Consider the following 26,656-nt stretch of genomic DNA (forward strand, 5'->3'; position numbering starts at 1 on the left):
CATGAAACTGCGTATGTAGATCTTTACCTGTTTTAAACAGTTTGGCTTTTTTTTATTATTCTTATTCCTTCACAGTACTCTCCAATAATCTCGATCCTGCCACTAATTAGCCATGTCACTTTGGACAAGTCATTTAACTTCTCTAGGTCTGAAGCTCCTTAATTGGAAAATGAAGCAAAGAGACTAAATGATCTCTGAGGGCCCTTCCTTTTAACACTCAAGGGAACTGAACATCTCACATCCAGCTTATTCTCTCCACTTACACATCTACCGCTTTAGTTCAGGTCTTAATCACCTTTCAACTAGATGATTTCAGCAGCCTCCTAGTTGTTCTCCTTGCCTCAAGTCACCAGTCCAGTCCATCCTACACACTGCTGCCAAAGTAATTTTCCTTAAGCATAGCTCTGACTAGGTCACTCAGACTCTAGTGGCTTCCTGGTGCCTCTAAGGATAAAATAAAAATTCCCCAACCTAGCCCTGACCCATCTCTGCAACCTCAATGGATATTGCTCTCCCTTTCACACTCTGTAGTATCGCCTAAGTGGCCTTTTCTCTCTGCACACATGACACTTATCTCCTGTCTCCATGTCTTTGCTGGCTGTGCCTTATGCCCATAATGCAGTCCCTCACCTCTGCTTTATAGAACCCTTCTCTTCCTTTAAAACAAAGCAGAAGCACCCTTTTCTGCATGAAGCCTTTCCTGATCCTCCTAACCACTAGTGGCCTCCTTCCAAAACTACTTTGTATTTAACTACCTTGCATATATTTGTATTTATTATATTTATGCTGTCCGTATCTACATATGCATCTCTTGTTTCCCCCATTGGATTGCAAGCTTCATGGGAGAAGGAATTGTTTCATTTTTGTACTTTGATAGAACATGTATTAAGCACCTTTTACTTGCCAAGCACTGTGCTAGGTTCTAGGAATACAAATACAAGAAAAAATAGTTCCTACTTTCAAGGACATTATATTATTTTTTATTCTTCTCAATTACATGTAAAAAAATTTTAACACTTTTAAAAAAACTTTTGAGTTTCAGATTCTCCCTCTCCCCCTCCTGAGTGGCTATAAAGATTTTTGCATGTATAAGAAAGGCCTTACTTTCCAGTATGGGCAGATAGGTCATATAAGGGTGATGAAAAGGGAAGGGGGAGGTACACATATGCGGACAAATTGGAAAAGTAGTCTGAGGAGTGATGGGTTGACCTGGGTTTAAAGTCAGAATGGGTAAATGGCATTGAAGCATCCTCTAATTGAAGTTCCTGGGAGGAACTCTCCAATCCAAGATGGAATCCTTAGAAGATGAACACATTGCCAGAAAGAGAAGGCTGCTAGGATGGAGAGGAGAGGTTGTCCAGGAGTAATAAGCTGGTTTGGATTAGGAGTTATATCCACAATGCCTAGCATAGTACCCGGTATATAGCACCTGCCATGAGGCAAATGAGTGGTACAGTGAATAAAGTGTTATGGGTTAAGAAGACTCAAGTTCACTTCCTGCCTAAGAGACTCACTGGCTGTGTGATCAGTTAAATTACTTAACCTGCCTATTCTCATCTATGAAGTGACGATAATAGCACACCTCACAGGATGGTTGTGAGGAATGAGAAAACGCGTAAAGCACTTTTCATTTAAACCGTTATCATTTTCATAGAAGAACAGTGGCCTCATGGGGTGATGTCGTGACTTGTGCATGAATTGGATTTAATTAAGGCAGAGTTGCGCAAAGGTATCAGAGTTCCAGAGTCATCAAAATCCAATGGCAATATTAAAAGTCAAGACAACTGAATGCAGTGGATAACCTTGGCATCTTCAATGTCTATCTGAGCTCTACAGTGCCTGCTTCAGCCACTTTTGCGGCCATTGGAACAAATTATCCTCATTCACCTATTCCACTGGGAGAACTCTTCACATGCTTGGGCTAGATACCCCACTAAATCACCAACAGATATGTGGCCCATTGGATACCCTCAACCAGGTTTAGCCCATCTGCTGAGAGGGTTTACTGGGAGTATGACCACTGCACATGCTACAGTTTCTTGGAGCCACAGGTAAGAGTTGAGGGCTAGGTGGACACCAAAGATGGATGAGCAACCTCGAAAAAGACTTGGCAAGCCTTCCACCAGAGGTGCTAGTCTTCCTTGACACATTGTCATTGTCACTTTTCCCTCACTTTGAATTTTTTTTTTTTTAGTTTCGAAGGCAGTGGGGGTTATGGCTTGCCCAGGATCATGCAGCTAGTAAGTATCTGAGGCCCAATTTGAACTCAAGTCCTCTTGGCTCCAGGGCTGGTGCTTGTATCAGTATGGCAAGATTTATGACCTCTCGAGGATGACCGTGAACATGCTTGAATGGTTCAGAATCACAAAGTATGAAAAACTCTCTATGTAGAAGGCAGAGGAAGTATAACATTTATTTAGACACCAGAGTATCCAATCCCAAGACCAATACCCCCAATTCGATATAGTAGCAATTATATTCCAAAACCAGTAAGCCCACCTCAATGTAGCAACAAGGAAATTATAACAGTATTATAGCAAGGAACCAGGTCATCCTGTAACATATTCCCCTCAAGGGCCTTCCCGTAAACAATCACTCACAAATCCTAACTCTGCTCAGCACTCTCTTCTGCAACTCTGTTGATGCTGGCTCTCTCAATGTCTACTCTTCAGCGCCCTCTTGATGTCTGCTCAATTCTGTTTCCCTTCAGTTCATTCCCTCTTCAATTCTGGTTCTCTCACACTCTGGGCTATCCTTATATGCAGTCCTAGCTGGCATCTAATTGGCTAGAACTCAGGTCTCTGATCCGCTGAATTCATGATTCATTAGAACTCAGTGCACATACCATTGGCTCTAGTCTTAGCAACTTCCCTTAGGGCCCTGAGGGCTTCACGCCCAAATCAGCTTAGTACCTGATAAGTAGAGGCTTTCTGCCTACTTACAAAGAAAGATATAATCAAGCTTTCCCACCTAGCCCCACCTGAGGCCTATTGAATGGGTGGGAAAGATGTTTGATCACATCAATACTACAATGCTCTAACCACTGCACCACCTAGCCGTTCCCCCCACCCCCCACTTTGAAATTAAATTGTTTGATTCCCTACTCTCCTGTGTCTAGTCTGCTCTGTTCGACTCTGGACATCCGCAGGTTAGAGGTTGGTTCGGTCCAGTTAACACTGTAGTAGTATATGGTAGGAGGTTGCCATCTAATCCTAATTTCTGTCAGAATACGTTTCAATTTTCCCAAAGTTTTTTATTGAATAGTGATTCCATTAATTCGTGTACCTGTTTGACAAACATTTCAGTGCTATGACTGAATATTACTCAGCATCCTTTGCTAGATCTTTGTCATTTTTCTCTCGCCCACTGAAGTTAGAATTCCCCAGAGCTCTAGTCCGTGCCCAATTCTCTCTCCATGCTTTCTTCTTTAAGGATTTCTTTAGATCTCATAGGTTAACATCTCTTTGCCACCTCTAGATTCTATATATCTCATCTTAATCTCTCACCTGAATTCTAGTTCTCTAACAGAAATTGCCTGATGGGCAGCTCCACCTGGCTGCCTGGTATCTCAAATTCAATATGTCCAAAACAGAACACGCTTTCCTTCACTTCTCTATTTCTGTTGATGGTACTGCCATCTATGCAATCACCCAGGTTTACTACCTTAGAGTTATTCTTGTCTTTTCCTTCAAGCCTCATATTCAGTTGTCAGATATTTTTGATCTTACCTCCATGGCAGCTCTAGCATCTATCCCTTTCTCACCACTCCTTTGGCTTTATTCTAAAAAAATCTTCAATGACTTTTTATTGCCTCTAGAATAAAAAGCAAACCCTGGCATTTAAAATGAAGCCCTTTACTGTATGCCTCTTACCTATTTTTATTTTGTATTACTCCTTTGTGTCCTCTCCTATTCAATAACATTGACTTGCTGGTTTTTCTCAGTACATAAAACTCTTACCTTTGTGCCTTTGCGCAAATAGGGCCCCCACCCCTGAAATGTGCTTCCTTCTCATCTCGATAGTTGTCTTGACTTTTGTCTGGCCACTGGACTTTGATGACTGAAAGAGAGAGTAAGGCTGACAACTTTGTGCAGTTCTGCCTCACTTAAATACAATTAATAAGCAAGTCAAGACATCAATCTGTGATGTCATTGGTCCTCTTCAGAAGTAAAGGAAAAAGAGCAGTGTCATAGAATATCTAACTTCTTTCAAAGTACAGCTCAGTTGCAGCACTTGAGTATAAAATTATTTTGCATTTCTTTGTATATGTTGTATTTATTTATGTACATATTATATCTTCCTGTGGAACATAAATTCCCTGGGGGAAAGGGACTGTGTTTTTGTCCTTGCACTCTCAGCCCCAAAGACTGCTTCTCATATAGTTGGGGCTTATATTTTTAAATGACACAACTTGAATTGACTCAATTTGTTCTGCTTAGTCTTAGGAGCAGAAGGGTGAAGTTGCATGGGTAAATTTCCCCTTGACATTGGAAAAACTTAGATTAGAACTGTCCGAAAAGAGAATGGATTACCTCAGAAGGTTGACTTTTGTTGTTGTTGATTACTCACGTCAGACTCTTTTTGAACACATTTGAGGTTTTCTTGGCAAATATACTGGAGTGGTTTGCCATTTCCTTCTCCAGCTCATTTGACAGGTGAGGAAACTGAGGCAAAGAGGGTTAAATGACTTGCGCAGAGTCTAGTTAAGTATCCGAGGCTAGATTTAAACTCAGGTTCTCCTGACTCCCAGGCTAGCATTCTATCCACTGTGCCACCCAGCTGTCCCCAGGAGTTGTTACTGAATAATGGGAAAGAGTACTGGCTTTGGCTCTGAGGTCCTGGGTTCGAGCTCTGGTTTGCCACTTTTCTCAACTATAAAATGAATGGGTCTGAACCAGCTGGCCTCTAAATCTGAATCTATGATCCCCTCAATGGAAGTTTTCAAGAGGAGTACTTATTAGTTACATTGTAAGAAAGATTTCAAGCATGGGTTGGAAGAAATTGACCTCCGAAGTCCTTTTCAGCTCTGAAATTCTGTCTCTCTAATCTGATAAACTAATCTGCATTGATGGAGATTCAGTGGGGGAATAAAATAATATCAATACATGGAAAAGCCCTTTAAAATGATAAAAAAAGTATAATCATTTCAGATCCCCAACACTCTCAGCTCAGCAAATTAGATTTTTCCATAAGAATCTAACTCTCTTAAGGACTACTGCTTTCCTACATGTCTTTGATTGGCCAGCTAAGCTATTGAGTAATAGGTATAAAGAGGGAGGAAACTTAAGTTGAGGAATAAATAAGGCTATGTGAGCAGAGTCAGCAGAGTTGTAAAATAGTGAAAGCAGAAAGTTGGTTAAAATGGCAGGACAGAAGCCCCTTTTGGAATTAGAAAACTTTATTGCTGGTAAATTCGTTTGCTGTAATTCACACATAGATTCCTATGACCCATCTACAGGAGAGGTGTATTGCAAAGTTCCAGACAGTGGCAAAGAAGAGGTGAGTCGATTTTTTTAAATGCATTGATAAATTGAGGGCACCGTTTTTATAAACAGAAAGGGAAGAAAGGATGGTGAGTCTGAAGTGGAAATTGTTAAAACTTTTGATGGGTCTTGGGAAATAAGTCAAAGCTTCTGAGTTCATTGTATTATAAATAATAGAAATGTAAGATTCTACCCCATTATGGGGTAAAAAATAACTCAGAAATCTGGCTAATCTTAATCTTCAACTTCAGCCAATCTGCTTTTTTCAACATTGTCAACATTTCAACATAGCCCAATGTAGTTTTTGTTAAGTTTTCTAGTTCTATTTAGTTATATTGCACTTATTTTCTGTTTCTTTTTTGTTGTTGTTTTTAGCTAATATTATTTTCTCTTTGCAGAATTGGAGTATCTGATTAGAGTTATTGTAGTTTCAAAAGTGTTATGTTAGATTCATTAGTATGTTTGATGTTTTCTTGTTCCCCTTGCTGCCTTTTCCCCACAAGACATTTCCTAAATTCTCTACCCCTCTGGATTTGGTGTCTGAGAAAATATTTCTGGACTGAAAGAATGAAGTTCTTTAAACTTATTTCTCTGGGAATTATCTGAAGAATTCTTGTCCATGCCTTCCCATTGCTTGGAAGTGAAGCTATACTGTTTGGTTTTCCAACCTACTTTTCCTTTCTTCACAAAGTGAAGCTATGATCATGGCATCATAGCCTTGGAGCTGAAAGGAATGTGGGTTTCCAGTAACTACTGTGTGATATTTAGCCTGAACCTTTACAATTAAATGGAAATTTTATTTTACCTTTGAATGAAAATTAGTCTGGTAAGGTATGAACTGTTAAAACACTAAAAACCTAATATTTAATCCCACAAAGTTACTAAGAAGAAAGTTTCCAGAGACCCAGCATTCTTACCACTTATTTCATGGAAAAGGATAAGAATTCTCTTTATCCTGTGGGCTATGGGTTTACCATTTCATTTGTGGTCAGGAAATAAAATGTCAGCTAATGTCAAGCTTTGCAGATTGGTTTTTGTTTTTAAGGAAGTCACATCTTTTGTGGTTGAGTGCAGAAGTTCTTTACAATTCTCAGAGCTAGAAAGGGTTATAGAGATTATCTAGTCTTCACAGCTGAGAAGACTGAGATTTGGAGAGTACTTGGCCAAGATGATGTGGCTAATGAATGGCTATTGGGACTTGAACTCCATTTCCTTAGCTCCCATTAGCATCCTAACAGTCATGTATCATGGCTGTTTTGGTTCAAAAAAAGTTCTGAAGACCTGTCCTACCAGCTTTATTTTGTTTTGTTTTGTCATTTTTATTTTAAACCTTTAGACTTTTGCCTTCCTGTAGGTAAATATTAGCAATAAGGTAATAGCTAGTTGGTTAAACTGTAACTAAAACTTTGATTCTGACTTGAGCTAGAGAGGTGTCGTCCTAACACTGGGACCTCCAGAACATTCTCCTTTTATCAAGGCATTTTTAATGGTGAAGAATTATATATCTGCTATATGTCCTTAAGAATCTTTTCTACCCCTAGAACATAATTAAATTTTAGGGGTTAAGAGGCTAATAGATTATAGGATTTGGAGATAAAAGAGACTAGAGATCATTCAATTTAACCTCCTCACTTTACAGATATGAGAAAGGTTAGACTGCCCGTGGTCACACAGTAACAGAACTAAGGTTTTGAACTCTTCCCTGACTTAAAATCCAGCACTCTTTCCACTGCACTATAGCTGCTTCCTAGTACACACATATGTTTTTGTTTTATACCTCCAACTTCCCTTGAAAAGGGAAGTCAGCAAGCTGCAGCTAAGGATGGGATTTGGAACATGTGGAAATCTTGGGGTGCGTAAAGAAAGAAATCTGCCATTGGGCCCCATCATTGCCTCCTACTAATACTGAAAGTCACAGCTTTTCAGAAGCCTCAAACTCTAAAATCCTGCTTTCTGTAAATCCTATCTGGTGTCTTGTGCAGCATGAGATGATATATGGCCTACCTAGGGGGCACAATCTGCCTTCTAACAGTCTTCGGCCACTAACCAGGACTGAGAATGCAAATACCTTCCTGCCTAACCAGTAGCTAGGGTGATTTGAAGACTCCTCATAAGGTCTCCCCTTCCCCTAAATATCTAAAATGTCTGCCTACCTAAGTCAGACCCATCCCAGAACACCTTTTACCAATAAATAAAAAAAAGAAAGAGAAGGGGAGAAAAGGCCTAAAGAAACCAAATAATGTATGAACAGAGATTCATTCAAGTTAGAATTGGAAGAGATCATGTCCAACCTCATTTTACAGGTGAAGAAATTGCCATCCAGAGATATATAGTAGCCTGTCAACTATCACACAGCTAGCTAATGGCTAAATCAAAATCACACCTCAGGACTGACTCTATATAGTGTACTCTTCACTCTGCCACCTTTGAATAAAGAAAACAAAAATTACTGCCTCTTATTTCCTTGCCTCGTCCCAGGACTCTATCCAACTATCACTATCCCCCAGTCTTGCTTTACACAAAGGTTTTCTGGATAATGTCACTTACTAAGGGCGACTTCCAGAACTACTTGTGGATGCTACCACAACATATTAGTTCTCATATCGGTAAGTCAACAACAACTTGCTGACTCTTCTATCTACTTTTCAAAGATAGAAGCAGCAGTCACAGCTGCTAGAGAGGCCTTTCCCCACTGGTCATCCACAAGCACCCAGTACCGCTCTCAGATCATGAATAAGTTGGCAGATCTGCTGGAACAATCCCTGGAGGACTTTGCACAGGCTGAATCAAAAGACCAAGGTAAACCAAGCTCTTCTTCAAATGTTCCACTGCTAGGGAAATCTGGTTTCTATTCATAGAATGAAAGGGTCAAAATTTGGAAAAGATTTTAGCTACCTAGTTTCAGCCTTTCATTTTATAGCTGTAACACAACCTTCCCACCCTGGCCCAGGCTACTCCTCATCTTCTCTTCATAGGTTGGGTCCTCTAGAGAAAAACTATACCATGTTTAAGATATTCTGTGGCATCCTTTATGATCAGGTAATTCAAATTGACAGCTTGTAAATGGCTTGAATTCCTTGGGTGACTTCTCTCCTGGCAGACCTTTCCATAATGAGTTCACAACTGAAAAATCTGCACCACTTGTCTTTCATTCCCCCTACTCCCATCCCAGGTTATTAATTCTACAATTCTATCATCAATCAGGGAATGTTTGGAACAAACTTCTAATGGAGGTGATATAACAACAATGCTGCTAGCAGCTGTTGGGGTGAAAGACCAACAATGAAAGCACATAGAAGGGCTGCTAGCACAGGTTCTTTGATCTGCTTTTCTAAGGGAAGCAACTTTAAGGGGTTTAAAATCTCATTTTAATTAAATGTACATCACACATATATCATTCACTTAGTTCAGGGGGAAAAGTCAGCACACTGAACTTCAGAGCACATACAAACAGAAATTACAAACATATCAACAGACAGGCCTTGTCTGATGAAGACATCACATACATAGTTACCAAAAAGAGAAGCACCAACATCTGGGTTTTCAAAGCTGGGGAGGGGGTGCTGCTTCAATGGCTACCCAGAGTCTCGTCATCAACACTCTTTCAATGAGTGTGCCTCCCAAAGGCTAACCTCTGAGTTTATATACACTTCTTCAGGGTCAAAGGGGGTCACAGCCATGAGACTCATGTGACTTAGGCCTTCCCTTGATGTAAGTGGTCAAAGACGCCCAACTCAAAGATTCCTCAGTGCTGAGAAGTGCTCCAAAACAACAACTACAAAAAAGTTCACTTTGCTTGCCATTACATTTGAAAGGAAAAACTCATCAAAAGTACTTCATTACCTCAGCATTCCAAAAGAGAAAAGAGTAGAAAAGTCCCACCTTAATTACCATAACACATGATGCAACATAACCTGGAATCCATTGTGTCACCAGGCTCAGTGCATCAACTTTCAGATTTGTTTTTCAGCACATAGAGAGAAGCATGTAGGTCTGAGCATTGAGCTGGAGAATCCAGAGCTGGATACATAGTTACTTAAAGGGTACTTACTCTTTTTTTAAAATTACATATGCTTTTTTTTTTACATGACACTAATTTCTTATTCCTGCTCCGCAACTCAATCTTCCCTTATAACAAAGATTTCTTTAAAAAGAAAAAAATAGTTTAGCAAAACTAACCAACTATCCAGCTTGCATCTGACAGTATATGCAATATCCCATATCCATATGTATCCATATGCAATATCCCAATGTGTGGGACAAAAAACCACTGGCTCCAGTGAAAAAAAAAAAAAACAAAAAACAACAGATGTCTCGGTTTCTCAAGGTAGAAAAAAAACCAGAAGCTTTATTTGATCAAGTCTCGAGAATTGGGCATCTCTCACTACCAGGGCAGAGATAGCAGTGAAGAGAGGCAAGGGGGGGAAGGCAAGCAGGGAGATATATACCCTTGTACAAACAATTCTAAGAAATCCCACCCTAGAGGCTGGACCCCTGTCCCCATTTGAGGAGATGAGTGGCCTCACAATCTAACCAGGAATAAGTTTTTACCCAATACAAGCACAGAAACTACAGAATTGCCTTATAGGGAAACTTTAATGCTAAGATGGCCATTTGTAAGTAGGCTAGGGGAGGGGGAGAGGTGACTATCATCTGGTTTCCCCAAAATCATATGATTTACAGGAAAACGAAACTTAGGCCTGGTGAGGTTCACATCCTAACTAAATTTGTACTATCTCTATTTGAATATTGCCTTGCCTGAGTTATTCATAGGGAAGCTTTCACAATCTTGTATTCCATTCACAGCTGAGGTGACATCTATAAATCTAAAGAAGGAGGGGGAGAAAGACATTCCTAAAGGCTAAATAATCAGATTCCCACAGACTCAAATTTGTCCCATTTCCCTTTTCTCTAAATATTGATTCTCAAACATTTTAGATATACATACATACATACATATATATATATATGTATATATATATATATATATGTATATACACATACACCCTGTGAAGTCTTCACACTTTATTCTCTCACTACCTCACACACCAATATTCCATAATCCTTCACCTCTGCAAAGAGTGGAAGGTAATGCATTTTATAACCTCTTCTCTGGTGCCAAGCTTATTCCTTATACTTACACAGTGTCCAGTTTGGGGTTTCTTTCTGTTTACATTGTTGTAATTGTAACAGAAGCAATGGACTGGGATATCCCAATGCCCCCACAATATAACACCAGAAAACACGATACAGTGGGGCTCTATCCAATGGGGTTTTAACGTGTATACCAGCAGTGACTCAGTCTCACTTCTTTCTGGGTCTGGCCCACTTGCTTCTCTATCCTGCTCTCGAACTAGCAGGTTTAAGTTCCCAGAGATCTGTAACTACTTGGTTATATTCCAACCCTCTCAAGATCCTAGGGATAACCCAGTTGAGGGGGAATATACTTCCCTTACTCACCACTCTAGCTCTTGAGTTCTGACCTTTTTACCATACATCATTCTCCAAATGTTTAAATGATTTCTCATTTTTAAAAATTTTACTCTCTTTAGTAATGATATGTATGGAACTTAGGGAGGTACCCATCATGCCTTGTCTCTGAAGTCTCCAGGGATTTCCGTCTCTTTATATTCACTTTTCTTCAAATGAATGAATGATTTAACAAATGAACAAAGGAATGAATGAATGAATAAATAAATAAAAGAATAGATAAATAATTTTCCCCACCTCTTCATAAGTTATTCCCAAACAAGAGAGACATCACACTGCCTTATTGACAGAGATGCAAATCCTCAAATCTACCCCACAGATCATTTTCTTTCCTGCACTGTTCAAATCTTGTTGGAAAGCTATATTTCTTCATACTCATATTTTAGTAGCGTCTGTTAAAACAAAGTTATTTATCTACTCATAGTACAGAGCAATGTTTATCCATAATATTTATCCATAAGGGTATAGCAACAGTGCTGCTTGCAGCTGCTGTGGAGGTGCAAGGACAATAACACCAGCACACAGGAGGGCTGCTAGCACAGGTTCTTTGATCTGCTTTTCTAAGGAAAGCAATTTTAAGGGGTTTACAATCTCACTTTAATTAAACATACATATATCATTCACTTAGTTCAGGGGAAAAAGTCAGCACCCTGAACTTTACAGAAAACACAAACAGGTATTACAAGCAGAAATTATATAAACAGAGCAAAATAACACAAATCAGCAGACAGGGCTTCTAAATGTCTGTCCATAGCAATACCTATATAATTACCAGAGAGAGAAGCACCAACATCTGGGTTTTCAAAGCCGGGGGGCTCCTTAACGGCTACCCAGAGTCTCGTCTGGCCAAATCACATGAACACTCTTCCAATGAGTGAGCCCCAAAGCAAAATGCTAACCTCAGAGTATATATACACTTCTTCAAGGTCAGAGGACATCACAACCATGTGACTCAAACTCATGTGATTTAGGCTTTCTTGTGACTTAAGCAGGCCATCAAAGACTCTTGATTCAATCAAACAAAGGCAAGACCCAATCAAAGGCACTTGATTGCCTTAGTACTGAGAAGTACTCCAAAAGAAAAAACAGCAAAAAACCCCACTTTGCTTGCCCTTACGCAGGGGCAATATCCTACCCACATCATGTCATTTAACAATTGATATAAATCTCTTCCTTTACATAAAAATTGTTTCTCCCCCTTTCATCATTAAGTACTTTTTATGAAAGGGCTTTAAAAAGGCAAAGTTGCTCACATGAGTCGTATGTGTTGTTTCCCCAGTTCTGATGACTCCATTCTACCTCTGTTCATATAAATCTTTCCATGTTTCTCTGAATTCTTCATTTTTCTTTCTTATGGAGTAGTAATATTCCATTACATTCATATACCACAATTTGGTTAGACATTCTACAGCTGTTGGGCAACCGCTTAGTGTCTAGTTCTTCGCTCCCTCAAAAATTGCTGCAATGAGTATTTTTGTGTTTTTAGACCTCTTTTTGTGTGTGTGTGTATGTCTTATTTACTTCAGGCATATGCTTTGCTATGAATTAAAAGGGCATGAACATATTAGTCATTTTTAAACATAATTCCAAATCACTTTCAAGACCAATCTGCAATTCCACCAACAGTGCGTTAGTGTGGCAGACTTGCTTTTAAGAGACAACCACAATAAAATAAAATAAAATAAAATAAAATAAGATAAAATAAAATAAAATAAAATAAAATAAAATAAAATAAAATAAAATAAAATAAAATAAAAAAATTAAAAAAAATTAAAAAAGAGACACCCACAGAAGACGTTGCATTGTAAAGACACTGCATTAGAGATTGTTTTGAAACTACTTGTTTCCCACAAGAGTGCGTGCTTACTGCTTTATGCTTGTGCTGTTTGTAGATGACACTGTTCTTGGGTGGTAAACAAGTGGTCCTTCTGTGTCATCTGGCATGTTGTGGCTAAGCATAACCTCAATGCAGTAAGGTAGCTGCTATTGGATGAATTAAAGAATGGGAAAGCAGCAGCAAGCGCCCAGTTGAGATTGAATAAGATGAATTTACACTGAAGCCAAAAAATGGAATTTTATATAGCACTGCCTAGCACCACAGCTTTTACCTATGCCATATTAGCAGAATGGGAAATGGTGAAGCATGAGTTTCAGGTTTGGTATAATGGCAAGTAGAGACAAAATAAGGCTATTGATCTAGGGGAAATGGAGGGGTAAGGGACTGGTGGTTACAGTGAGGGAAAAGGAGTGGGTTCAGTAGGATTAAAGAAAAGAGCAGAGCAGAGGGAAGAATATGAGTCAAGATGTAGGAGGTAAAACAGTCTTGAGTGATGGTGAGTTCTAAAATGTATCTATGCCAGTAAGAGTGACAGAATTGAAGGGAAAATGGAATGCTTAGAGAATTGAGGGATTTGAGGAACTTTGAGGACAGGGTATTGGAGAATCACTGAACTTGCCTGTTGAGGTCATTGAGGATAACAGCAGGATGCCAGGTGGAAAGGAGGAGCTGTGAACCAGATACTGAATGCACTGAGGAAGTTGGAAGAGTGTCCTGAAGGTCAGAGAATAACTGATAAGGATAGGGAGAGGATTCCTTAATCATAGTGTGAACTGCAGTGATGGAGATGTAGTCGAGTTGCAGAATAATATTTGTTTTGCAAGTGGCAATGAAAAATAAAGAGAATACCAATCCCTCCTCATAGTTTTGTGAACTGGTGGAAGCAGGACAAAATTGAATCCATCAGAAAAGGTTGCCCTGCATATGGTATCTTCAGAGGAAAACCAGGTTTCAGCTGATCTAAGTGGTTGCAGGAATGCTTAAGGAAAAAGTCAAGAGAGACAGGCAGATGGACAGAGACAAAGATAGTGGGTGTGTTTGTGGAGGGGTTATTTACGATAGACTGAGATTTCCCAGGAGTAAAAGAAGAGTGGCTTATGAATGAATGAACAAGGGTAGTCCCAAGAAGACTGAAAATGAAAGTGCCCAAGGAAGGGAAATGGAGAGGACCAGAAGGCCCACTAATGGCAAAGAACATGTTTATAGTAATCTGAATGGTATGTGGAATGATAAAAGATTATGGTTGGAAAGTAGAATTTGAAAATTCATGAAGCTGAAGGTGGTACAATTCATAGAGATTCTGAGGTTTTGGCGTGACCATGAAATAACAGTGGTTAAAGCTAGGTGGAGAAAGAATTTACTGGAATAGAGAAGTTTAAGTAATTAGTGTTAGCTAATGGGGCGTGAATAAAAGCCTTAAGATATACATACAAACTATTTGAGTATGGATACTTAACTTCTCAGTGCCCTAAGCAATTATCCAAAAATTATGTAACAGACAAGTTAGTAGGCTGCATTGGTGAAGGGAATTTTCAGTTCCCTTCCCCACTCCCACAAAAAATAGGATCTATCTCAGAGGCTTGTTTTGAGGCTCTAATGAGATAATGTGTATGAAGTGCTCTGAAAACTAAGAAGTGGTATGGTTTAGTGAATACAGAGATAGACTGGGATCCAGAAATATCTGGGTTCAAATCCTGCCTCACATTGACAGTAGTAGTGTGACTCTGGGCAAGTCACTTTAATTTCCTAGGCCTCAGTTTTTTTTTTATCTTTAAAATGAAGGGGTCAGACTCACTGACCTCTAAGGTCCTTTCATCTACATCTTATCTCTACATCTATTGTTTCAGCAACCTCCGCCTCTTCGTGACCCCATGTTTCAACAATCCAGCTAGCAGCTGCTGTGGGGAATATAAAATCAACAACAACCAGCTCACAGAGCACTGCAAAAGCCCAGGTTCTTTTGATCTGCTTTACTAAGGAAAGCAACGTTAAGGGGTTAACAAGCTCACTTTAATTCAGCATACAGATCCTATTCATTTAGTTCAGGGGAAAAAGCTAGCACCCTGAACTTCAGAGCAAATATAAACAAATTACAAACATCGGCAGACAGGCTAAATACAATTCATGGTTACCAACATCTAAGTTCAGCCTGGGAGCTTATAACAAGGGCTGGCCCAGAGTCACGCATGCCACCACGGATATGGGTCAGAGCTTTGAAAAAGAGAAAGCCAAGCCCTGGTTTTATATCTTTTTCAGGGTCAAGGGTGAGTCACACAAGCGATTCACCCACGTGACCTAAAATCATCACAAAGAGGCGACTTAAACCCACGTGGTCTAAAAGCCTCTGATGTCTAAAACATGTCACTCAAACCCACGTAAACTAGGCTTTCCCTTGAGGCAAGGTGGTCGCCAAGGACTCCTAATTTAATCAAGGAAGTAAAGGCCAAACTCTTCAAGGGCACTTGGTTGAGCTAAGTGCTAAGAGCCCGTTGTGATTGCCAACACACCCCATTGGGAGTTTTCTTGGCAAAGATGCTGGAGTGGTTCGCCATTTCCTTCTTTAGCTCATTTTATAGGTGGGGAAACTGAAGCAAACAGGGTTAATTTAAGTGACTTACGGTCATACAGCTGGTAAGTATCTGAGACTGGATTAGAACTCGTGAGGATAGATCTTCCTGATTCCAAACCTCACACTCTATTCACTACACCACCTAGCGGCCCCTATCTATGAGTATATGTATCTTTGAAATACTATGATACATATTGCCATTCTGTCATCCTTATCATTATTGTTATTATTATTATTGGCACAGTCACCATGAATGTTGAAGTCCTAAAGAATGATGCCAGGATATGTTGCTTGTCCTTCATTCTCGAAGAGAAGACCATAAACCAGGCTCTAATGTCACTGAGATGTTGGGGAAGTGATATAGAAGTCAGAGGTAGTAGAAAAAAGATGAAAGGAGGACAGTTTTACTTCAAGAGAGGAAAGACAATCTAGGATTGGGTCTGCACCAGAAAGGTCTTAAAGCAGCAGTGGAGGGCAAGAACTAAGCTGATAAGGCACCCTTCCATGGCATTGTGAATTAAGAATTATTCAGAGTAGAGGACTGCAGTGAATGTAGCCTGCTAAAGGGAGAGGCAGGTTTCTGATCCATCAAAATAGTCATTCAAAAAATAAACATTTTTTAAGCTTCTATTTTGTGTCGAGCACTGTGCTAAGTGCTGGAGATAAAAATATAGAAAAGATAGTCCCTACCCTCGAGGCGCTTACAATCTAAGGAGGGAAAACAGCACACAGCAATAATCTGAAAAGGAGAGAGGAGAAGAAGTAGGTAATGAAGAAATGGTTGGCTTGGGCCCCCTCCTTAAATGGAGGTTTTGAAGGCTATGGCTCTGCCCTCTAATCGGAGGGGCAGAGGGAACTGATGAAGTGTGAGTACCAAGGCTGACTGGATCTTCTAGGATGATGATGATACTCCCCAGTGAAGAGATTCCTAGGGTCGTAATGGATAAATCCAAAGAACTATAAAACAGTGCTCAGCTGGGTAGGCAATGAAGCTCTAACCTTTAAGGTTGCCTTCCATCTATTCTTTCTTTATCTGTTTATTTACATGTTGTCTACTCCGTAGAATGTGAGCCCCTTGAAAGGCACGTATTATTTCTACCTTTCTTTGTGTCTCTAGCATTTTACACAGAACCTGGCATATGATGGAAGCTAAATAAATACGTTTTGACTTGACCGATTGAAATGAATATTAGTTGGATATAAACTCTTTGAGAACTAGGACTATCATCATTTTGTTTTTATATCTCTAGCACCTAGCCTAATGCTGGACATGTTAGTCAATTCAGTTGAATGGAATTGAAATATTCCTGGATGTAGTGAAATGTGTTGACTATAAAAGGGGTCCAAAGGACATAGTAGAATGGTTTAGGAGACAGGCAAGTCAAATTGGAATGGGCCAGAAGATAAATAAGAATGAATAAAATAGCATCTAATGCATTATGACAGGATGAGTAGGATTCAGGAATCAATATGGTGGGAGGCAGATTGGAGTAGCATGCTCCAACAGTGGAACTTAAATCAGAGTACTGGATTTGGTGTCATTCATTCAGCAAACATTTATTGATAATCTGTTATGTGTCAGGCAGTAGGGACACACTGCTTTCGAGGAGTTTATATTTTATTATATGGAAACAATATGTCCATAAATAAGTGAATATTAAAAATGCATTTAAAATTTTATTTATTTAATATTCATTTACACTATTTATTTGAATGTATATGTTCATAACTATGTAAATATTCATTTATATTTAAATACAAATTAATTGGAAGGAATAGGTTGGGCCTTGTTGAGGAGGTAGCACTTGAGCTTGAAGGAAGCCAGAAATTCTAAGAGGCGGAGGGGTGAGGAGGGAGCACATTCCAGGTATAGAATATTGTAGCCATAATGGCTTTTGTTTTCTTTGAATGGCTCAGCTTGCCTCATTGAGCCTCTGGACACTGTGGCTTGCTCTTCCGGGGCAGGAGGCCCGGGGAGCATGCCGGGAGGCAGACGGCTTCCTGTGTGGGGAGTCATGGGGCTGGCTGAGGGGAGGTGTTAGCTCCAGAACCTGGTCTACCCTAGGGGGAGGAGCCAACTCAGGAACCAATTGGCCCTGGTCATTTGGGCGGAGCTTGATGATGTCAGAAACCCTATAAGAGGGGAGAGGACAGCTTGAAGATTCTTCCTCTCTTTCCTTTTCCGGTTGGAGCCAGAGGCAGTTACAACGACCGTTACAGAGGCAGTTACGACCGTTACATCGTCAGTTTCAGTTGCAGCTTCAGTTTCAGAAACAGACACAGCTGAGGCAGGAGCTGCCAGCAGCAGAGCTGATCTACGGGAGGAAGCTGAACAAAGACTTCAGTCCAGTGGGTAATCTTATTACCATCAAGGGGGAAACATGATTTTGCTTTACGCAATCATGTTTCTCTGTAGCCTCCTGGTTACTCTTTCAAGGCGTACCTATTGGGCCTGGAAGATTATGACCAACATATCAAAATGGGGCTTCTGGTTCATGGGTTGGTTACTGTGGAGCCTAAATAAATGTTTTGATTCTTCTGCCTTCTACTTTGAGAGTTTCTTCTATCCGGCGATTCCGAACCTTTCAGACATGTTTATGATCCTCTTTGAGATTATAAACTCGGCCCTCCTGATACATTTGGCGTCACGAACAGGATCGCTAGGTATAAGATCTCTATTTAGAAGCAGAACAATTCCAGAGGAAGAGATAAATATCCCAGGATGGGAGGATCCATTTTATTCCTCCCTAGCAAAAGAATTGGCTAAAAAAGCTGGACCCTGTGAAAACTGGGAACCAAGGCTACGGAGAGGAGATCCTAGGGATTTAGAAAAGTGTTTACGAGAAGTTGGGATTCAGTCAGGGGCATCACTATCTAGGCAAAGCTGGATAGTGTTATCAGCCTACCGGCTAGTATACGAAAGATTGAGATTAAGTGAAAGACATGGGGGCACTCCTACCCCACAGGAAGAAGGGAAATCTCAGATAGCAGAAGACCAAACTGACTCAAATGAGAACTTTTCTATTAATGTGGCTAAGAGCAACAGGAGACCAAAAAAGCCCAGAGTGCATTTCAACCCAGCCCAGAAAGAGCCGGCTGAGGCACAAAACACTACTGGGGTTCAGGATGTGCCTCACACAGAGAATAGGAGATGGTTAAATGATCAGACAAGGGCTCGACCCATACAAAGGAGGAAGACAGAAACCCGAGGTGAAGATTCAGTTACAAGGGAAATTCAGGAAGATTTCTCACCGCAAGAGGTCACAGATATTTTGAGTAGATTCAGCCAAAGAATAGGAGAACCATTGATATCTTGGATGGTAAGACTCAGTGATCAAGGGGCCGGTGGAATATCAGTAGATGGGACAGACTGCATGAGATTCATAGGTATCAGCCATGATCCTCTAGTTCAACAAGCTTTTAGGGAACATCATCAGCAAGGAGATGGTGATAGCAAGACTACTCTGTTGGCATTAGCCGCTGTGGGATGCAATAAGAGATATGATACTGATTCTATGTGGCCCACTGAGCACAGACCCTGGTATTCACTTAGAGATTGTATCATGAGACTAAAGGAGGAGGTAATGAAGACTGCCATTATGACAGGAACTGCAGACAAATATTACAATGATCCAATGGGACTGTCTCATAGGAATTTAATAATTAGGACAGCTCCCCCTGCTTATAAACAACTAATTTTGAATTTATTACTTGGAGAAGTAGGGAGCCGTCTTACAACAGTGATAAATAAGATTTTACAGTTATATGACTTAGGTGACTGGGGAAGGGATAGATCTCCTCAAGAGAGAAGGGTGAATAACCAGCAAACTTGGCGCCAAAGGAGAGTAACAAGGAAAGAAATGTTTACTACTTTATTGAGAGCAGGGGTAGGTTTTGAAATGATAGATGGAATTCCAACCAATGAATTATACAGAATGTATAGAGGACTTGATAACACGAGAAATAGGGAAATAAGAACTGCTCCTGCAAGCCCACAAGCCACTCAGACTGAAGGTGACCTTGTGTGATTAACGGATGAAAACTTGTACATTTGGGGAAAGGCTGAGAGGACAATCTTAGTTTCTATCTAGGGTGGGATCCTCTTGGCTTCCTCATTATGTTCCTTTTGAAAAGAAACATTTCCCACCTGAGTTTGGCTCTGATGTTGGATCTTTGCATAACTGAAATCTCAACCAAACTTGAGATGATTTTATTTGAAGAATTATAGTCCATACTTGTCTGTTCTTTTTGTCCTTTGTTTTGGCTAACCTTGTTGCTAGTTTTGTTTCCTTCAGGCTTAAGCACCCTGCACTTTCCGGTGACTGCCTAAGCATGTAGCATTCTTGGAATTCCTGCCAGCTTGTTAAAGAAATGACCTCTGGAATGGGACTTTTTGGGGGGCAGGGCCATCTCTACATCCAATTTCAGCATGAAGAAGCTATGGAAAATGAGACCTTCACCCCTCACCCCAAGATTTTGAGCCCCAATCGTTCAAGGGGGGTGGAAATGATGATAGTGTTCTGTTTACTTATTTTGTGTTATCCTTGCTGTGTTGTTTTATTGTTATGATATTATTGATCCTATGTAATGGATACAAGGATTTAGGGGTGGACATTTGAATTATTAATAATTATTTTGGGGATGATTGATTGAAGAGATTATCTTGCTGGGATCTAGGGGTGGATCGCATTTGAATCGTTAAACCAATGTTTGGGAATGTCACCAAATGATATGTTTTGCTTTATAATGAATGATATGTTTTAGTTTCCTTTGTAATTGAATCACAATGTATGTTCTAGGATACATGGCTGATTAGATTATGTATCCTATAACAAGGGGTGGAATGTAGCCATAATGGCTTTTGTTTTCTTTGAATGGCTCAGCTTGCCTCATTGAGCCTCTGGACACTGTGGCTTGCTCTTCCGGGGCAGGAGGCCCGGGGAGCATGCCGGGAGGCAGACGGCTTCCTGTGTGGGGAGTCATGGGGCTGGCTGAGGGGAGGTGTTAGCTCCAGAACCTGGTCTACCCTAGGGGGAGGAGCCAACTCAGGAACCAATTGGCCCTGGTCATTTGGGCGGAGCTTGATGATGTCAGAAACCCTATAAGAGGGGAGAGGACAGCTTGAAGATTCTTCCTCTCTTTCCTTTTCCGGTTGGAGCCAGAGGCAGTTACAACGACCGTTACAGAGGCAGTTACGACCGTTACATCGTCAGTTTCAGTTGCAGCTTCAGTTTCAGAAACAGACACAGCTGAGGCAGGAGCTGCCAGCAGCAGAGCTGATCTACGGGAGGAAGCTGAACAAAGACTTCAGTCCAGTGGGTAATCTTATTACCATCAAGGGGGAAACATGATTTTGCTTTACGCAATCATGTTTCTCTGTAGCCTCCTGGTTACTCTTTCAAGGCGTACCTATTGGGCCTGGAAGATTATGACCAACATATCAAAATGGGGCTTCTGGTTCATGGGTTGGTTACTGTGGAGCCTAAATAAATGTTTTGATTCTTCTGCCTTCTACTTTGAGAGTTTCTTCTATCCGGCGATTCCGAACCTTTCAGACATGTTTATGATCCTCTTTGAGATTATAAACTCTGCCCTCCTGATACAAATATTTAGGCTATGTGAAGGCAGAAGACCTGGGTCCAAATTCCAATTCCAAACAATGAATCCCTTTAAGTGGATGGATGTACTTGTATTTGTAGTATTTGAAGTTATAATTATGTAAAATATGATCATTTGTGCTAACCCAATGGAATCATACAGTACAAATTCAAATAGCTCAACTACTTCAGGAAATTCATTATTGGTACTAATTGGACTATTTGGGTGATGCTTCCCTTTTTCTTTCATTTTCCTCATCTATAAAATGAGGGAATTGGCATGGATGCTCTTTAAGGATCCTTCCACCTCTAAGTCTTCTGACAGCTTGTACACATTCCATCTATGCTCCATTTGTCAAAATGAAGGTCAAATGTATCCCTCACCAAAAAGCATTGCCACTTTTGCTGACGAGCTTTGTTAAATCAAGAGCCTGCATGAGGTGTGCCACGGGTGACCCAGTACAGGCACGCATCCGTGCACCTGAGAGCATCCCAGTGGTTCCCTGTGACAGTCTGGATTTGATCATTTTTTCCATGTGTTGGGGTAAAAATTTAATAAACAATCATTTGCTTTCAAAGGGTTTTTTTGTGAAGTGCCAATTCATGTACTTTGATATTTGTTGTCTCAGTCTCTTTGTAGTGTGCAGACAAGGGTGATTCTGAATTGAATGAAAGTGTGTGGGTGGAGGAGTGTTTGGGCTTCACCAGGCTAGAAACACTGGATTCTGAGTATTTATGACTTGTGTACAGTCTACACTCATAACGCAAACAGTGAGTGGCCCACTTCAATCCCAGGTGTCTTCTTATGGTCTATTCAAGTTTTCAGGTTCTTGAACCTGGTAGGTTTCCATGTTCTATCCAAAGGCCCATTTTGGAATTTAAATGTTCATATTTTCCTCTCCACAGGGTTTATGTTCAGCAAGCAATAAAAGAAGCCAAGATGTCTCAATAGATGCTGGGAATAGATAAGTAGTGAGGGGTTATTGAGAGGTCACGTGAGATGGAGAATAGTGGATCAATATTGGAGTTAGAAAGACCTGGGTGCAAGTTCTGCTTCTGACACATATTGGGGAAAAGAATACGCATTTATACTGTGCCTACTCTGTATTAGAAAGACCTAGGTTCAAATCCTGCCTTTGACACCTACTGGCTGTGTGAACTTGGGCAAGTCATTTAATGCCTTGGGCAACTCTTTAAGATTATAAAAGCTACAGGGGGATTATTGGTTTGCATTAATAATATGAGCAGCTAGCATTTACATAACGTATTATGTGCTCAGTAAGCACTTTGCTTATATCTCATGTAATCTTCACAACAACCCTGGGAGGTATGTGCTATTTTTATTGTCATTTCATAGGTGAGAAAACTGAGGCAAACAGAGGTTAAGTGACTTGTACAATGTCACACAGATACCAAATGAGGCTGGATTTGAATTCAGGTCTTCCTGACTCCATGCCCAGCGTGCTATGCACTATGCCACTTAGCTACATTAGTGAAAGGATTTTCCACCTTGGGAATTCCCTACACAATGAATTCACAGGTCAAGGAGGATCTACACCCCCAAAGGGTGGTAGCTTAGTTCTTAATATTGTGTCCCCATTTCCTTTTTTCAAATCCTTCCTCTGTTACTTACTAATCTATGTGTCTTTGGACAAAATCATTTAACTGTCTGGGTCTTTGTTTTCTCATCTCCAAAATCAGAGTTGGAATAGATCACCTCTGAGATTGTTTCCAAATCTAAATCTATGGTCTTCTGTTCTTAGCGAACCGTTCTTTAACTCACTAAAATTAACTACCATATGCCTTAAACTGCTTCCCTCTGACAGGGAAAACAATCACGTTTGCCAGAACGGTGGACATCCCGAGGGCTGTGTACAACTTCCGATTCTTTGCTTCCTCAGTCCTTCACCACACCACGGATGCTACTCAGATGGATTCCATGGGCTGCATGCACTATACTGTGAGAAGTCCTGTTGGAATTGGTAGGCACTTCTGAGCTGGTGGGAGGGGACAGTCGTTGAAATCAAACCTCACAAAGTATACTCTAACTTGTTTTTTCTCTTTTACAACCTCACTGGCACTAGCTGACTTCTTGAAAACCGGAGTTACTGAATGATCTCAGCAGTTTCTCCAGATCCTAAGCTCTCCCTCTGTTTAACCGGATTCCTTAGCTCTTGTAAGCCTTCCCAGTTTCCCTCAGCCTAAAATTTGCCCCCTTCTGGCCACATAAATATTTGCAATGCTCCAAAACAACCACCAGATATCACTGTTTCCTCAAGGAAAAACAGTAGCCTTGACCCATTGTAAACCCCGGCTGGTCTAGTAGATGGAATTTTAGTCGCAGTGATAGAAGAGAATAAAAGAAAATGGAACATTTCATCTCCTTGTATCGTAAATCAAAGCTATAAGGCCTTACGATAAGGATACTGCAAACTTCCTGTGGAGAAGGGAGCTAAAATATCCTATTTGATTAATATCCTGTGATCTCTTGAAGAACAGATTTCCAATACCCGTTCTATTAGTATGAAATGTATGTCGATCCTGACGATAGGTGCTACAGGGCAGGTAATAAAATACGGCCTTTCTCTTTTTCATAAAGTAATTTTTGTGGTTGTTATGTTTCATGACTGGAATGCCAGTGAGATTTCCGAGTCTCGAATGGCTACAGAAAGCCTGAAGGGGTGAGCATGGCAAGGGCTTCACCAATATCACATTCATGGGCAGTGACCCCTTCCTTGTCTAGAGCTCACTCATCCAGCAGCTCCAGTGATCCGGAACACAGCTAGGTACTAGTAAAGAAGGCGAGAGGGGCGGGGGGCGAAGGGGTGGGGGTGGTGGGGAGACAGAAAAAGGCCTCTGAACTGCTAACGTAGACCGTTACCATTCTACTTCCTTTGCTTGTAAGAAAGCCCACAAAACCGTCCCTCGGTGCCTATTGTTTTTATTTTATACATAATCCCATAAAGCTTTGTTTTGCTTAGCCCATACCCAGTGGTGGGATTCAGCTGGTTCAGACGGGTTTGGTAGAACCGGTACCTAATTTTAGGTTTAGTTCCGGTTGTTAGCAGGCGTGATGCCTCCGCTCGGTTCACCAGGGAACCGGTTGTTAATTCATTTGAATCCTACCACTGCTCCTAATTAGAGGAAAGGAAAAGGGGCTATGAATGGCAGGTACAACGAAAGCTGTAAAAAATGATAGCCTGATGGTGAAGAAGGAGAAAGGACAAAACTATCCAAAAATAGACACAAAAGTTCATGAACAATGGTGGTCTGGTGCCATTTGTTGTTGGCCTGGCAATCTCAATAGTCCCAGATGGACTGCTGTTACTAAATACCACATTCAGTGGTCAATCAACAAACATTTATTGAATACTTACTATATAAAGTACTTATAAAATAAAGTACTATATAAATAAAATAAATTAATGGCTATACACTATACATAATTAAATAATTATATAAAAAAAGACCAAATAAAATAAAGTACTACATAAAAAGTACTCATAAAATACTTACTACATAAAGTGAAAGCTAAAAACATTACCTGACCTCAAGGATCCTACATTCTAACGGAATTAGAAAGATTTTCAGAATGACAGTCCCAAAATAATTTTTAAATTATTATATATTTTTCACATGATTGCACATGTATAACCTATATCAGACTGCTTACTGTCTCAGGGAGGGGGGAAATGAGGAAAGGAGGGATAAACTTTGAACTCAAAACTAAAAAAAGTGCATGTCAGAAATTGTTTTTACATATAATTAGAGCAAAACAAATATTTTATTTTTAATTGATATTTATAATTTATTTATTAATTTATGCATATATTATATATTTATTTCTGTAATTAATTTATTTTTAATTCTTTTAAAAACAATTTTGAGTTCCAAATTTTTCTGTTTCTTGCCTCTCCTCACCCACTGAGAAGGCAAGCAATATGATTTCAATTACATATGTGAAATCATACAAAACATATTTCCATATTAGCCACATCATACAAAAAAAACCCAAGAAAAATAAAGTGAGAAAACTATACTTTATTTTGCACTCAGAGTTCATCAGTTCTTTCTCTGGAGGTAGATGGCATTTTTCATCATGAGTCCTTAGGAATTGTCTTGGATCATTGCATTGATCAGAGTAGCTAAGCCTTTTGTAGCTGATTTTCATTATAATATTGCTGTCACTATACGCAATGATCTCCTGGTTCTGTTCCCTTCACTCTGCATTAGTTCCAATGTTTTTTTTTTTTCTGAAACCATCCCCCTGTCATTTCTTATAACATAAGAGTACTTCATCATAATCATATACCACAACTTGTTCAGCCATTTGCCAATTCATGGCATTCCTTCAATTTTTAATTCTTTGATACCACAATTTTGTACATATAGGTCCTTTTCCTTTTTCTTTAATCTCTTCAGGGTACAGACCTAATAGTGATATTACTGGATCAAAGGGTATGTACAATTGTATGGTCCTTTTTGGCATAATTCCAAATCGTTCTCCAGAATGGTTGGACCAGTTCACAACTCCACCAACAATGTGTTAATGTACCTATTTTTCCTCATCCCTTCCAGCACTTGTCAGTTCCAATAGCTGGGAAATGGTACCTAAGAGTTGTTTTAATTTGCATTTCTCCAATTAGAGAGTGATTTAAGCTTTTTTAATGACTATGTATAGCTTTGATGTCTTCTGAAAACTGTCCATTCATTTTGCTTGACAATTTATCAATTGGGGAATGGCTCTTGTTTTTAAAATTTGACTCAGTTCCCAATATGTTTGAAAAAAAGAATCATTTATCAGAGAATCTTGCTATCAAATTTTTTTGATGTTACTTCATTCCCTGTGATACCTTTTATCAAAATGTAGTTTCCCTGATTATCTCTTTAATTAGGTTCATTTTTTGCTTTTGCTTTGTCTGACATCATTATTGCTACCCCTGCTTTCTTTCTTTTTCTTCTGCATCAGCTAAAGCGAAATATATTCTGCTCTATCTTCTTAATTTAACTCTGTGGGTCTTTGTATTTCAAATGTGTGTCTTGTAAACAATGTGTTGTTGGATTCTAGTTTTTAATCCTTTCTGCTATCTGCTTCCATTTTATAAGTGAGTGCATCCCATTCACATTCACAAGTTATGATTATTGCGTATTTCCCTCCATCCTATTTTATTCTGTTTATCCTTCTCTCTCTCTCTCTTTTTGTCCTGTCCATCCTCAAAAATCTGCTTCTGGCCACTGTCTTCCTTAATCTTCCCTCCTTTTTTATCACCCCTTTTTCTATCACCTTCCCTTCCTATTTCCCTGTTGTTTAAGATAGATTTCTATACCCAACTGAATGTGTTTCTATGTGTAGATACACTTCCTTGTTTAAACCAATTCCAATGAGAATGAGGTTCAAACATTGTCTGCCACCACCTCCTATTTCTCTCTCCACTATAAAACTCTTCCTCTTTTAGGTGAGATAGTTTTTTCCCTATTCTACCTTTACTTTCCTCCTTATCCTAGTGCATCCCTCTTTCTCATCCTTTTATTTTTATTTATTTTTTAGATCATCTCAACATAATTGACTCATACCCATGCCCTCTTTCTATGTAGTTCTAAGTATCCTAATAATGATAAAGTTTTTAGGAGTTACATGTATCATCATCCCATGTAGGAATACAAACAGTTTAACCTTATT

At 39.8% G+C, this 26,656-nt stretch overlaps 1 protein-coding gene across 1 annotated transcript in view; it reads left to right on the forward strand.

Annotated features, from left to right (window-relative positions):
* Positions 1–5,290: 5,290 nt before the first annotated feature.
* The window catches only part of ALDH8A1 (aldehyde dehydrogenase 8 family member A1), a 40,687-nt gene continuing 19,321 nt past the window's right edge, over positions 5,291–26,656 (forward strand). The window contains exons 1-3 of the mRNA XM_036768740.1: positions 5,291–5,499; positions 8,135–8,282; positions 22,803–22,958. Of these exons, the coding sequence (XP_036624635.1) occupies positions 5,362–5,499; positions 8,135–8,282; positions 22,803–22,958 (442 nt within the window). The 5' untranslated portion in view covers positions 5,291–5,361. The remainder of the gene's footprint in view (positions 5,500–8,134; positions 8,283–22,802; positions 22,959–26,656) is intronic.

Source organism: Trichosurus vulpecula, chromosome 7, assembly GCF_011100635.1.
Source record: "Trichosurus vulpecula isolate mTriVul1 chromosome 7, mTriVul1.pri, whole genome shotgun sequence".
Lineage (NCBI taxonomy): Eukaryota > Metazoa > Chordata > Mammalia > Diprotodontia > Phalangeridae > Trichosurus > Trichosurus vulpecula.